Source organism: Branchiostoma floridae, chromosome 15 (genome assembly GCF_000003815.2).
Source record: "Branchiostoma floridae strain S238N-H82 chromosome 15, Bfl_VNyyK, whole genome shotgun sequence".
Taxonomy (NCBI): Eukaryota; Metazoa; Chordata; class Leptocardii; order Amphioxiformes; family Branchiostomatidae; genus Branchiostoma; species Branchiostoma floridae.
Window position 1 is genome coordinate 20,470,560 of NC_049993.1, and position 13,586 is coordinate 20,484,145.

The 13,586-nt window shown below is 42.8% G+C and overlaps 2 protein-coding genes and 1 long non-coding RNA gene across 3 annotated transcripts in view; 2 read left to right on the forward strand and 1 right to left on the reverse strand.

The window, feature by feature from the left end:
• Positions 1 to 2,688: 2,688 nt before the first annotated feature.
• Positions 2,689 to 6,795, reverse strand: LOC118431652 (octapeptide-repeat protein T2-like). The gene is made up of 3 exons (XM_035842894.1): positions 6,766 to 6,795; positions 3,346 to 3,447; positions 2,689 to 3,021 (listed from the first exon to the last, which is right to left on the reverse strand). The coding sequence occupies exons 1-3, from the start codon at positions 6,793 to 6,795 to the stop codon at positions 2,689 to 2,691; spliced, it is 465 nt and encodes a 154-aa protein (XP_035698787.1).
• A 1,480-nt stretch (positions 6,796 to 8,275) lies between these two features.
• On the forward strand, positions 8,276 to 11,194 carry LOC118431654. Its single transcript, XM_035842895.1, has 4 exons — positions 8,276 to 8,407; positions 9,748 to 10,057; positions 10,218 to 10,705; positions 11,085 to 11,194. The coding sequence occupies exons 2-4, from the start codon at positions 9,765 to 9,767 to the stop codon at positions 11,192 to 11,194; spliced, it is 891 nt and encodes a 296-aa protein (XP_035698788.1). The 5' UTR covers positions 8,276 to 8,407; positions 9,748 to 9,764.
• A 1,068-nt stretch (positions 11,195 to 12,262) lies between these two features.
• LOC118431847 overlaps positions 12,263 to 13,586 on the forward strand; it is a 21,446-nt gene continuing 20,122 nt past the window's right edge. Inside the window, exons 1-2 of the long non-coding RNA XR_004833012.1 lie at positions 12,263 to 12,274; positions 12,378 to 12,384. This is a non-coding gene — a long non-coding RNA (uncharacterized LOC118431847). The remainder of the gene's footprint in view (positions 12,275 to 12,377; positions 12,385 to 13,586) is intronic.

A 13,586-nucleotide genomic window follows, 5' to 3' on the forward strand; every position in this document is an offset into this window, starting at 1 on the left:
CTAACATGAGACGTAAAGAGGAACTTTGACAAGGAAGCTGTACTTGTATTTATCGATTTCCTTAAGGGTTTCGATTCAATCGATCGCAACAAATTGTTCTTAATTTTAGATGCTTATGGTATTCCACCAGGCGATGCCGACTAAGTTTAGCTGGCCATGTTGCTTGGCATGGCGAACCAGCCGGAAAACTTCTCCTGTGGTCCTCAGAGGCGAGAGGCCGTCCCTACCTTACGTTAAAGAACATAATTGAATCAGAGACTGGGCTAAGTGATAGGGACCTGATTTATATAATACAATGATGAATGATAGATTGCACTGGAAGCGGAACCTTGTTAATGTTTCAACTCTATAAGCGAGTATGACTATGTATGTATGTATATGTGCATGTGCATGTTCATGGACTAACATACATGTAGATACCATGTAGGGCCATCGAAGAAGTTTGTAGATTGACCTCAGTGGGGAAGGATGGTATCTTCAGTCTACAATCGCCACAAAGGTGCAGAGTTTGTCTTAAAGTGGGGTCTTCAACTGGACGCATAGGGGGTTTGACTGAGATTAATATAGACATTGGCGTGCGGCGAACACTTCCTTTTGTCTTACATGCCCGCAGGTGATAACGTTACATATCAGATAGCTACATGTGCCAGGTCTCTGAACATGAGTTGTTTGTGATCTGTAGAAAAACTATCAGGGTTTCAAATTTCTTTCTTCTAAACTGCTATTCACCTCTGTCTCTCTCTGCCTCTCGGACCTAATCACTCTACGCCTCTCTATCTATCTCTATATCTTCTAACGCGAAAGTTTGATGTAAGGATCAATAGTCACACTTTACTTTACTGCCTTACAGAGTAACACAGTTCAGCTGCCCTCATTATTGAGAATTTATTGAAAATATGGCCGTACAACTAACATCTGCTTGGAGTTTGCGTTGATGGTGTTTAACACCAACTATTTGAGTAACACACCAGCTCCACAGGCACACAGAGGGCTTTTCGCTGGTCTACAAATGTCTTAAATTCGCAGAGTTTGTCTTTAAAGGTTGTTTTTCACCTCGGTGCTGAATGTTTGGTCGGCTGTGCCAGTCTGTGGTTGGGCTGATTTTAAATATAGACGTTGGGTGCGGCCGACTGGCACGGAGTGCCTCTTGTCTGACATGCCCACAGGTGATAACGTTACATGTTGGATAGCTACATGTGCCAGGTCTCTGAACATGAGTTGTTTGTGATGGTCTGTAGAAAAACTATCAGGGGTTGGATTCTCTTCTTTCTATACTGCTATTCAGCTACTTCTGTCTCTCTTTCTCTCTCTTTCTTCCTCCCTCCTTCCTCCCATCTCTCCCTTCCTCGGCCCTCTTTTCCCTTCTCTCTCTTCCCTTCTCTCTTCCCTTCTCTCTTCCCTTCCCTCCCTCCCTTCGTATTCTTTTCTCTTCCTCTTTCTCTCCCTTCCCTCTCTCCCTCCTACCTCACCCCTTCCCTCTGCCTTCCTCCCCCCTCTACCTCCCTCTCTTTCCATCTGTTCCTCTGCCTCTCCCTCCACTTCTCTCTCTCCTGAGTGCGTGTTTGTGTGTGTGTGTGTGTGTGTGCGTACGCATGTATGAGAGCTATTTTCTTACAGACATCTGTAACTCTTATAGGCACGGAAAAGTGCATTTAATGGTAATGTTGCACCTTCATTTGTTGTTTTACTGAGATAAAGGAGGATGATAAATTTTACTTAGATATCAACGAAAACGCGAAAACAGAGTTCCAACCAAGTGCCTGACATTGTCCCTGTTTCCATGTCGCCATTTTGTTGTGACGTATGATCAATATTTGACTGGACAACCGTTCCAACTATCTTACTTCTTATGGACTAAAATACATCATGTACCATGTGGGGTAACAGGGAAGAAGTTGATTGACTAACCTCGGTGTGGAAGGAAGTTGTCTTTAGTCTGTAAACTCCTTAAAGTCTCGGAGAGTTTGTATTTAGTGTGTTCTTCAACTCGGCACTGAGGTGGTTGAACAACCTGAGGTTTAAATATAGACATTTGGTACGGTTGACGCTGTCTTCTGTCTTACACTCTGACACAAATGTGTATGTGTGTGTTTGGAGATAAATGTGTATTTGTGTGTGTTTCCACCTTGTAATGTTGACGCACTTATTTGAGACCTTGAAATCTCCCTCTTATCATCATTAAATGTATGAGTTTCCCAAGACAGAGAAACTGTTCCTCTAAGTTGAAATTTGATAATATCTGCGTGATGACTGGGGGTCAACCAAGTGCCACTCCCTGAAGTTCCCTGTCGCCATTTTGTTATGACGTACGAACCAAACATCCGATCGGGCAGTCGCTCAAACTATTCTACTTCTGAATGGACATAGCCACATCAGGTACCGTGTAGGATCACAGACGAAGTTGATAGACTGACCTCAGTAGTTTGGCAAGGAGTTTTCGCTGGTCTACAAATGTCTTAAATTCGCAGAGTTTGTCTTTAAAGGTTGTTTTTCACCTCGGTGCTGAATGTTTGGTCGGCTGTGCCAGTCTGTGGTTGGGCTTATTTTAAATATAGACATTGGGTGCGGCCACTTGGCACGGAGTGCCTCTTGTCTTACATGCCCGCAGGTGATAACGTTACCTGTTGGATAGCTACATGTGCCAGGTCTCTAAGCATGAGTTGTTTGTGATGGTCTGTAGAAAAACTATCAGGGGTTGGATTCTCTTCTTTCTATACTGCTATTCAGCTCTCTCTGTCTCTCTTTCTGTCTCTCTTTCTTCCTCCCTTGCTCCTTCCTCCCATCTCTCCCTTCCTCGGCCCTCTTTTCCCTTCTCTCTCTTCCCTTCTCTCTTCCCTTCTCTCCCTCCCTTCGTATTCTTTTCTCTTCCTCTTTCTCTCCCTTTCCCTCTCTCCCTCCTACCTCACCCCTTCCCTCTGCCTTCCTCCCCCCTCTACCTCCCTCTCTTTCCTTCTGTTCCTCTGCCTCTCCCTCCACCTTTCTCTCTCCTGAGTGCGTGTTTGAGTGTGTGTGAGTGTGTCTCTGTGCGCATGTTTGAGAGCTATTTTCTTACAGACATCTGTAACTCTTATAGGCACGGAAAAGTGCATTTAATGGTAATGTTGCACCTTCATTTGTTGTTTTACTGAGATGAAGGAGGATGATAAATTTTACTTAGATATCAACACGAAAACGTGAAACAGATTTCCAACCAAGTGCCTGACATTGTCCCTGTTTCCATGTCGCCAATTTGTTGTGACGTATGATCAATATTTGACTGGACAACCGTTCCAACTATCTTACTTCTTATGGACTAAAATACATCATGTACCATGTGGGGTAACAGGGAAGAAGTTATTGACTAACCTCAGTAGGAAGGAAGTTGTCTTTAGTCTGTAAACTCCTTAAAGTCTCGGAGAGTCTGTGTTTAGTGTGTTCTTCAACTCGGCACTGAGGTGGTTGGACAACCTGAGGTTTAAATATAGACATTGGGGTACGGTTGACGCTGTCTTTTGTCTTACACTCTGACACAAATGTGTATTTGTGTGTGTGGAGACAAATGTGTATTTGTGTGTGTGTGGACATAAATGTGTATTTGTGTGTGTGGAGATAAATGTGTATTTGTGTGTGTGTGCATATTTCTGTTCTAAATAAGTTGTAACTGACTCACTATACATTCTGTATACTGTAGATAGTATAGTACAGACTGTATTTTACATCATGTGGTAATTGTTTCCACCTTGTCATGTTGACGCACGTATTTGAGACCTTGAAATTTCCCTCCTATCATCCTTAAATGTATGAGTTTCCCAAGACGAAGGAACTGTTCCTCTAAGTTGAAATTTGATAATATTTGCGTGATGACTGGGTGTCAACCAAGTGCCACTCCCTGTTTCCCTGTCGCCATTTTGTTATGACGTACGAACCAAACATCCGATCGGGCAGTCGCTCAAACTATTCTACTTCTGAATAGACATACGAGATGCATCAGGTACCGTGTAGGATCACAGACGAAGTTGATAGACTGACCTCAGTAATGTGGCAAGGAGTTTTCGCTGGTCTACAAATGCCTTAAAGTCGCAGAGTTTGTCTTTGATTGTGTTCTTCTTGTGGGGGGGTGGGGGGTGGACGGGCTTATTTTAATATAGACGTTGGCACGGAGTGCCTCTTGTCTTATATGCCCGCAGGTGATAACGTTACATGTTGTAAAGCTACATGTGCCAGGTCTCTGAGCATGAGTTGTTTGTGATGGTCTGTAGAAAAACTATCAGGGGTTGGATTCTCCTTTTTCTACACTGCTATTTAGCTATATCTGTCTCTCTTTCTGTCTCTCTTTCTTCCTCCCTTCCTCCTTTCTTCTATCTCTCCCTCCCCTCCCTTCTCACTCTCTGCCCTTCTCTCTCTCACCCCTTTGTCTTCCCTTCTCTCGCTCTGCTCTCTCCCTCCCTCTCTATCCATTTGTTCCTCTGTCTCTTTCTATATCTCTGCCTCTCCCCCTCTCTTCAGCTCTGCCAGTGCGTGTTTGTGTATATATGTGTGTGTGTGTGTGTGTGTGTGTGTGTGTGTGTGTGTGTGTGTGTATGTGTGTGTGTGTGTGTGTGTGTGTGCGTGTCTGTGTGTATGAATGTGTGTGTGTGTGTGTGTGTGTCTGTATAGATGTGTGTATGTGTATCTGCGCGTGCGTGTGTGTGTGATACTAGGGTTTGTGACATCTGTGACTGTCATAACCAAAAAAATACTACAGAAAAAGTGCATTTGATGGCAAAGTAATTACTGGTTATGATGCACCTTCGTTCGTTGGTTTACTTAAATGAAAGCGGATGATGAATTGTACCTAAATCTTAACAAGAAAACTTGAAAACAAAGTTCCAACCAAGTGCCTGCCATTGCCCCTGTTTCCTTGTCGCCATTTTGTTATGACGTATGAACCCGACATTTGAACGGACAGGCGTTCCCACTATTTTACTTTTCTCGTGGACAAAAGTACATCAGGTACCATGTAGGGTCACAGAGAAGAAGTTGTTGACTAACCTGAGTAGCAAGGAAGCTGTCTTAAGTCTGCAAACGCCTTAAAGTCTCAGGGAGCCTGTCTTAACTGTGTCCGTCAGTGTGCCATTCAACTCTGCACTGAGGTGGTTGGACTACCTGAGGTTAATTTTAGACATTGGGTTCGGCCGACACTGCCTTTTGTCTTACATGCCCACAGGTGATAACAATATCTGTGGTAGTTAGTTGTGTCAGGCGTGTAAACATAATGAGTTGTTTTTGTTGTTCTGCTAACTGCTAACATGTAATTCTGGTGCTAAATGTGGTCCGTCAGTCAACTTCTTTCTGTTACCCTGTATAGTATCTGTCTATCTGATGTATTGTTTGTCCACGAGAAGTAAAATAGTTGGAACAAGAGTTCGTAGACCTCATATCTCCATGAAATAGTCTGATTATGTAAATCCACATTTGCATAATCTATGCTAAGTTATGTACACCTGTAAGTAACCTACGCTGGTTACTATGTTGATTGTCCAAGCATTTACCACATCGATAAATTATGGCACTTTTGCATTAATTATGCAAATTAGGGACTTATTTGCATATTAGGTATCTGATAATGTTCCACCTGCCCCAAACTACATATATTGCATGTATCTGAGTTCTGTAAAGGAAACACTGCAAATACAGATTTTCCTCATTAAATATGCAAATTAAGTGCCAGTTTGCATAATTTGCATTTCATGATGTACATCTCTGTCCAAGCTACCTACATACCAAATATCATGTAAATTTGTCATTCCCTTCTTCAGTTATCGTCCTTAGAAGATTTTGACAAAAATGCACCTGCAGTTCCAGAGCAACCTGCTAGGGGAACCAAATATACACCAGATATCCCTTATGTCACAAGCTATCTGGTATCATACCAAAATCACGACCATAGCACATCCAGTTCAAAAGATCAAAAAAATGAATTTCTGCTGCAGTACCAAGGTCACATACCAGGGGCCCCAAAATTGACCTTGACCTTTGTCTTCCCAACACATACCAACAAACTAAATATCATTTTAATCCATCCAGAGGTTCTTGAGTTATGCTCACTACAAAATCCGGACACACAGACACACAAACACACACACACACAGACACACTCAAAACTATATCTCCATTTTTCATGGAGATAACAAATGTCCGGTCAAATGTTCGGTTCATACGTCATAACAAAATGGCGAAGGGATTTGAAGGGATGTATCATGTATTACGTATTCGGACAAGCCCATTCGTCATCACGATTTGGACCAATCAGCACGACGATTGGTGCGCAGATCATCCTACACCCATGACTCTAAAAATATCACTCCAGGCAAACCTCTATTCTTTGGCTGCAAAAATGATATGAACCGCTAGGGGTCATCAGTGCGATTGAGATAAAGCGATTGAGATAACTGGCAAACAGTGGCGTTATATCATAATCTCTCGGCTTTGCTTCGCGAACGAAGATCGTCTCTGGAGGGATGTTGCCCACGTCTATATGTCATAATAAGGCCACAGCAAGTGCGTTTTATTGATTACATCCTCTTCAGACTGCAAAAATTGTGAGATAGGAGAACAAAAACAAGATTAAAAAAGGTAAAAAAAAAAACAAGATAACTAAACTTCCAAATAGACACCATAAACATTGTAAGAAGAATTGAAGCCATGAAACATGGCATAATAGCCTACAAGCCATTCATTCCTGTATTCAAGAAGTGCACTACTGTAGTACATGTGACACTAGTGTGGTAGACCGGTATCACTTACCAAGATGGCAACTACATTCATGACTTCCATGTTGGTGCCACTTTTTTTTCAACTATCCAACTAGTTTCACTAGTATAACTACTGTCATCGCTAGTGTCACCTCTGCAAGTACAATCATTAGGCTACAACACAACATATTTGCCCATTTTCGTACTTTCTCGTCATGTTGACCATCTCCGAAGAAGAAATCAATTCTTTTTCCCCCCTGAAATCAGGCGAAAATTAATGAGCGCTCTTATGTCATCCATAAAATTTATTTGCTGTGGCCTATGTGACTTAAAATCAACGCTAATAGCAAGCGCACGACCTCTAGCGGTTGGCAGCGGTATTGCAGCTGGCCAGACATGACTGAATCGTTCCAAAATTCCAGCAAAAATAAGACAGAATAACAAATTAGAAGTATTTGTAATTCCATTTGGCCCTAGATTTGTGTTGTTGAACGTTTTGTGTCCGTCTGTACCACACAGGCTGACACCACTGTTTATTGCAAGGGATTCCTTCAGCACCAAGGACAGGGAAACCTTTCTCAGTGTGTCATTAGTAAACGCTGGTCCCACGCCTGGGGAGCGAGGCTAGCTGTTGATGCCCCGTATGTCAACTCTGTTGCTGGTGTAGGAGGTTAAGGCACGTCAATAAACAGAATCCCTGTAAACTGCGCGATTGTAAGTTTTATTTCCACGTAATCTTAAACAATCACTATCTAGGGTTCAGGTAACTAATTATTATAGCTACAGTACTCTAATTTAGATTGATTTTAAATGACATAATATGTAATTCTGTTTGTTTTATTGCCAAGTTAGTTTGTTTATTGGTTCCATCCTGCCGTAACTTGAGCCCGTTACCAGGCAACCTGATTGTTCGAACAATCGTGACGTCACGGCTAGGATACCGGGACAGCTCAGCCGAGTGGGGCCGTGTTCCAGTCGTGCTCGTGCTAAAACGCAGGATTTCAGCACTCAGACGGTGCACTAACCGCCAAAAATCGCATCAAATATTGTTTAGACATTCCTGCATCTACCACCACCATGGGACCGGGTTAAGTTTGTAAGAAGTAGAGTTTAACGGCGTCAAAAGGACGACCTTTGACGTGAGAGACTCTGTCTGAGGAGCCGCCATCTTGTCGAGACTGCAGCTGTTGACGCCGGACAGTCGACACACAGAAACAAGCCTTAACAGTGATGACAGACTGAACTTAAGAAGATTGTAGCAGGACAGAAGTCTTAGGAACACAACACACATCCTTCTGCTGCAACTCCACAAGTTTACCACAACTCAGCACATTTTGTTTGAGACTAAGGTATGTGTTTATCATTTAAAAATCACGGCACTAGAAGAAAAGTAGCAGAACATTTTCCTTGACAAGTAGAGGCTCAGTTTTCTTTCTCTATAAAGTACTAACGGGTTGGACTGAGAAGTCAAGTAAGGTATTAGATAAAGATGACTTCTATGTTAAAGTAAAAAGTTAAGGAGGAAAGTTTTATCACGTAAAATGTGCCTGTAGTATTGAAGTATATAATTTTTTTTCGCTTACGTTTTACGGTGTTGACAAGCAAAAATAGTCGAAGCTTTGATCGTGGTTTATGCCTTGATACTGCATCCAGGAAAGACGGCTTCAGCCTGTTTATAAAGACCAGGAAAAAAGGTGACTGATACATGACAATTTCTGTACAATGTACTACTTAGATAAATGATATAAAAGATGATGATTTGTTGTATTTAACAGCGATTGTGGATCACAGACTTTCTACAAAACATGTCTCGGTCAACGCTTATTTATTTGTCTAGAAAAATACACAAATTTTGTGTAACACCGTTCTATGAGTGATTTTGGAACTTACTGATGTCCAGTTATTTGACGTCTGTTGTTTGTTAGGGTATGACAGTGGTAGTTGACTTGAGTAGGCAGTTCAGTGTAAGACATGGCAGGATAAAACATGGTAGATTCAGTTTGGAAAATGCTGGTTTTCTGGTTGAAATTGTGTCCTACTGTCAAGGTAGGTGTTGGCTCTGTGATTTTATGAAAAGGTAAAAACAAAGCGTTGATACCATGTCAGGAAGCACATTTTCCTATAGCAAATTCTGGTGAAGTATAATTCTAAAACTTCAGCTTCATTGCTAGACCAGTTTCTTACTCAGTGCTAGAATTTTGGGGATGCCACAGGGGTGGAGCCTTGTTTCTGTTGCCTTTATTATGTCTGACTTCACTTAACATCAACTGAGAAGTGTACAGGAGCCATGTTAAGATTTCCTTCATAATTTCAATCAGGATTAAAACATTGTATCAGCAACTAGTTAGGTTTTTTCTGCTGTATAAATCTTTATATGGTGATGAAAGTATTAGAAGAAAGGCTGGACAATGTCCTATTGTAAAGTTTATAAAATCAAGACCATAGAACAACATACCACAGTAGAAACTCATGGACAGCAAAGCATCAAACTGTTTTACACTATATACATGTACAGGCAGGGTTCGAAATACACATACTTAACTTGCAATTTGCACATAATTTTTGAGATTTGCATGTAAAATTATTCTGAACTTGCAATCTTGCATGTTGAAAATACCTGGCCTATTGGACAAATACTGAGGAATTAGACACCCTACTCTTAGACAAAAAGACAAATGGATGTGTGTCTTTATCCTTTCTTGTTTTTGCCAGTAACTTTCTCCGGTAGCTTTACTACTTTTATGTAATCAAAATTCACCGATTCAAGCTAGCGATAATCGTTGCCATCGCGGCCTAGTTGTATTTTGCATGTAAATTTTTCAAATTGCACGTAAAATTTTTGTCAACTTGCAATTTTGCATGTAGCAAAAAAAAAAAGTATTTCGATCCCTGACAGGGTATAGACCAACTAAATTATCAACATGGCAAGTAAGAGTTAAAGTCCAAAGTGGGCAGTTGACCTTAAAGAGCAAAGTTTCTGGCAATTTTCTTCAAACTTAATTGATTTTAGATGACAAACTATTTTCTATTCCAGGCCCCATCCCATCCACCATGTTCAGAAGACTACAAGAGATCTCTCAGTCCTATGAGTTGTACCTTGTCCCCAACCCTCCCTCCAACCCCAATCCAGCCAACCAGGCACCACAGGATGTCCAGCGCCAGACCCGTAAGGGCCGCAGAAACCTCAGCAAGGCCCCCCAGGTCCTCGGTAAGGCCCCCCAGGTCCTCGGTGTGGACATGAACAAGTTGGTGAACTCCTGTGAAGAGGCCGATCGTCACCTGAAGGCTGGGCACAGACCTGAGTACATTCCAGCCAGAGGATTCTCAGACAACATGCCAAACAGGTGCACCCTTGGAGTTATCCTAAATATTAGATTGTTCAGGGACTTTTCACTTGCTCCAGAAGTCTTGTGTTAACCTATAGTAGGGGTGTGTACCTCATCTGCTGTACTCAAATTAAAGCCCTATGCAGTGCACTGACTTTTCCCTTTTTTGTATCTGAAGATACATGAGATCATCCCCCACAGAAGAGGAGCTGGATAGAGCCTTAGAAGATCACGGGGAGAGACTGTACCACCACAAACTGCAGACCCAGATGTTTGGGGAGGACCTCAGCGCCTCCAAGCAGCCGTCCAAGAAGCGAGGTAAGAAAGTCCGCGCCCAGGAGAAGCTCCACCAACTCCAGCAGGAGCGCCACAACGCCGTGCCCTTCGGCCACAAACACCAGCTGCTCCGATCGGTGTGCACCACGGCCATGTTTGGCGAGGACCTGTCCGATAAGTCGACCCGTAGAGCGCCCGCACAGCCCGGCCTGGTTGGAGGACGGAACCACCGCACCCACGACATGCAGGGAGCAGAGAAGCCGCGGTACCAGGTGCATCCTGAGTCTGATGATCACAATGAGGCCGTCTACATCACCATGGAAGACCTGGACTTCCGCGACAACAGACTGAAGCAAGCAGCCGACTCGGATCTCTCCTCGGACAGGACTGGTGAGAGTTGGAAACTTTGTGTTTAAGTATAGAGTTCTACTCAGTCTGTACTCCTGTTTTTTTAACCCTTCAGTATAACATGATCCAGGTGGATGGAGAAACTGTGCAGTCCCACTGAATCCTAACACAAACCTCCACTAGTGAACTAGTCAAGCCTTTTCTTTCTTTTTCCAGAAAGTGCAAACAGGAAACAAAATTCACAATGTTGCCATAGATTTTCCTTTTATCTCTTCCTCTTTATTCTGTCTGGCAAATAGTTTCACATACATGTTTTGACATCTGAAAGGAAATTAGCCTGGTTGCCATTTTTTTTCCCTTGCAGCCATCATCATAATAACTGTGGATACTTATACATCCCTCTACATTTTATACCTTGTAGCTTCCAAGCTGTCATCCCTGGCTCCACAGCGCCACCGTCTGGCTGGAAAGAGAACTGCAGCAGCCGCCACCATCTCTGACCACCACTCGGTGAGTTTCAGCACATGTTGACTGGTTCATTTGAAACTTACAGTAAACAGTTTTGTCATCACTTTTCAGCGTAAGAAAGTGAGATCAAGGAAAGAGGTTTCTTGGTTTATACAATCACAAAATAATCAAAGTTACCATTAATGATTTAAGCTTGAAACACAAATGTATCATGTACTCTCTGTCACCACTATAGCTGATGGACACAAAGCCACACATCGCCGCAACGTCCGACAACGCAGCCCCAAGTAACATCTCTGGCCACTACATGGTGAGTTTCAACCTGTTGACTCATTTCTTGAGACTTACAGTCAACGTACACTGTTGACAATTAAGTTTTAGTGCAAATTAAAAAGTAACAAAGTTGTAGTGTTGTATTTTGTAGTGAGAATCAACATGAAGTATACTGAAGTAGCCACTTCACTACTAAACCTCTTAGAACATTCTTGCTTTGTATAATCATTAAGAAATGACCAAAGTTACCTTTCAGCTTTATCATATACCCAAACACTAACCATGGACATGCTCACCACCAGCTGAAGGACCCAAAACCTCCAGTTGCCACAAATTCCGACATTGCCATGGCAACAGAGAAGCTGCAGACCAAGAAGCGAGCATCCCACCGCAGGACGAGAGACAGCCGGGCCCTGAAGCGGCGCTGTGAGAGTCCCAGCGGCCCCGTGCGCAGCAAACACTAAGTCCTCAGGTCGCCCTGACATCCCTCATAGTGTATATGGTCGTTCATAAACACTGTTTAACTCACAGATAGAAACCCCTTGAAAAACTCATTCCCCTTGGATCAAAACTAAGCTCAGCCTTAAAATGGTTTGCACAATATGTACATGTCCATGTTAAAAAACAATTTTACTAGACATTTTTCCAGTTTGAAATGTAAATCTATATCATTTTATAAAACAACTCCCCACTTATGAACATTTAAGGTGTAAAGTTACAACAAAACCTGTTCCATTGCGGTGCATGTTAAGTTTTTGAGGTCAGTAAGAAAAGGGGGGAACCAAACACCACAAACCTGCACATGAGAGATGTATCAGGGCCAAATCTGGCTAGAGGAATGTCCATGGTACAATCTAGAGAAATATGCCTGTAGCTAACAGATATCAGTACCATGGACACTCCTATTAAGTTTTTTAATAAGATCAAGGGTGTGTTTGAGTGATGCAGTTTTATCACCTAAAGCCTGCCATAGCAAACACGTAGTTTATATAGTACCAGGACTTCGGGCATTATCAGGACTTCCAAAGGTAAACTCAACGTGCAATATTCCAACAGTATTTCATCTACTGTTATAGGAAACTCAAAGGGAGGTTTCACCATTAGGGTGGCCCGCACACAGTAAATGACCTTTGCCTCTCGACAGGGACTGTCCAAGTCCTGACAGAGTAGGGTTTCCCTTTAGGGGTTTTCCCTTTAGGGTGTGTGTGCGTAGGTGTGAGTGTGCCATGTTTTGGTCTCCTGGATGGAATGGCCCCTTCCATCCAGGGGACCAAAACATGCCTGTAAATGTGTGTCCATGTGTGGGTGGTTGGGTGGTGTGTGTGGCATGTTTTGGTCTCCCGCCCGGAATGGCCCCTTCCGGACAGGAGACCAAAACATGCGTGTCTTTTTGTGTGTGAACATGTGTTTGTGCATGTTATTGTGTATGTGTGTACATGTGTTTGTGTATGTGTGTGTGTGTGTACATGTGTTTGTGTGTGTGTGTACATGTGTTTGTGTAAGTACATGTGTGTGTTTATGTGTGTGTGTACATGTGTGTGTTTGTGTGTGTACATGTGTTTATGTTTGTGCATGTTATTGTGTGACACTGTGTGTACATGTGTTTGTGTGTGTGTACATGCGCTTGAGTGGGTGTACATGTGTTTGAGTGTGTGTACATGTGTTTGTGTGTGTGTACATGTGCATGTGTGGGTGGTTGGGTGGTGTGTGTGGCATGTTTTGGTCTCCTAGCCGGAATGGCCCCTTCCGGACAGGAGACCAAAACATGCATGTCTTTTTGTGTGTGTACATGTGTTTGTGCATGTTATTGTGTGAGTGTGTACATGTGTTTGTGTGTGTGTACATGTGTTTGTGTGTGTGTACATGTGTGTGTTTGTGTGTGTGTACATGTGTTTGTGGGTGTGTACATGTGTTTGTGGGTGTGTACATGTGTTTGTGTGTGTGTGCATGTGCATGTGTGGGTGGTTGGGTGGTGTGTGTGGCATGTTTTGGTCTCCTAGCCGGAATGGCCCCTTCCGGACAGGAGACCAAAACATGCATGTCTTTTTGTGTGTGTACATGTGTTTTTGTGTGTGTGTACATGTGTGTGTTTGTGTGTGTGTTCATGTGTTTGTGTGTGTGTACATGTGTGTGTTTGTGTACATGTGTTTATGTGTGTGTGCATGTGTGTGTGTGTATATGT

Bases quoted from the DNA above. Each gene is read 5' to 3' on its own strand.
- LOC118431652 (XM_035842894.1), bottom strand. From the start codon at position 6,795: ATGGAAGTCATGAATGTAGTTGCCATCTTG. The intron at 3,448-6,765 runs GTAAGTGATACC...TTTAAACCTCAG, and splicing joins TGAATGTAGTTGCCATCTTG to GTTGTCCAACCACCTCAGTG. The intron at 3,022-3,345 runs GTTAGTCAATAA...ACATGCGCACAG, and splicing joins ACAACTTCCTTCCTACTGAG to AGACACACTCACACACACTC.
- LOC118431654 (XM_035842895.1), top strand. From the start codon at position 9,765: ATGTTCAGAAGACTACAAGAGATCTCTCAGTCCTATGAGTTGTACCTT. The intron at 10,058-10,217 runs GTGCACCCTTGG...TTGTATCTGAAG, and splicing joins TCAGACAACATGCCAAACAG to ATACATGAGATCATCCCCCA. The intron at 10,706-11,084 runs GTGAGAGTTGGA...TATACCTTGTAG, and splicing joins TCTCTCCTCGGACAGGACTG to CTTCCAAGCTGTCATCCCTG.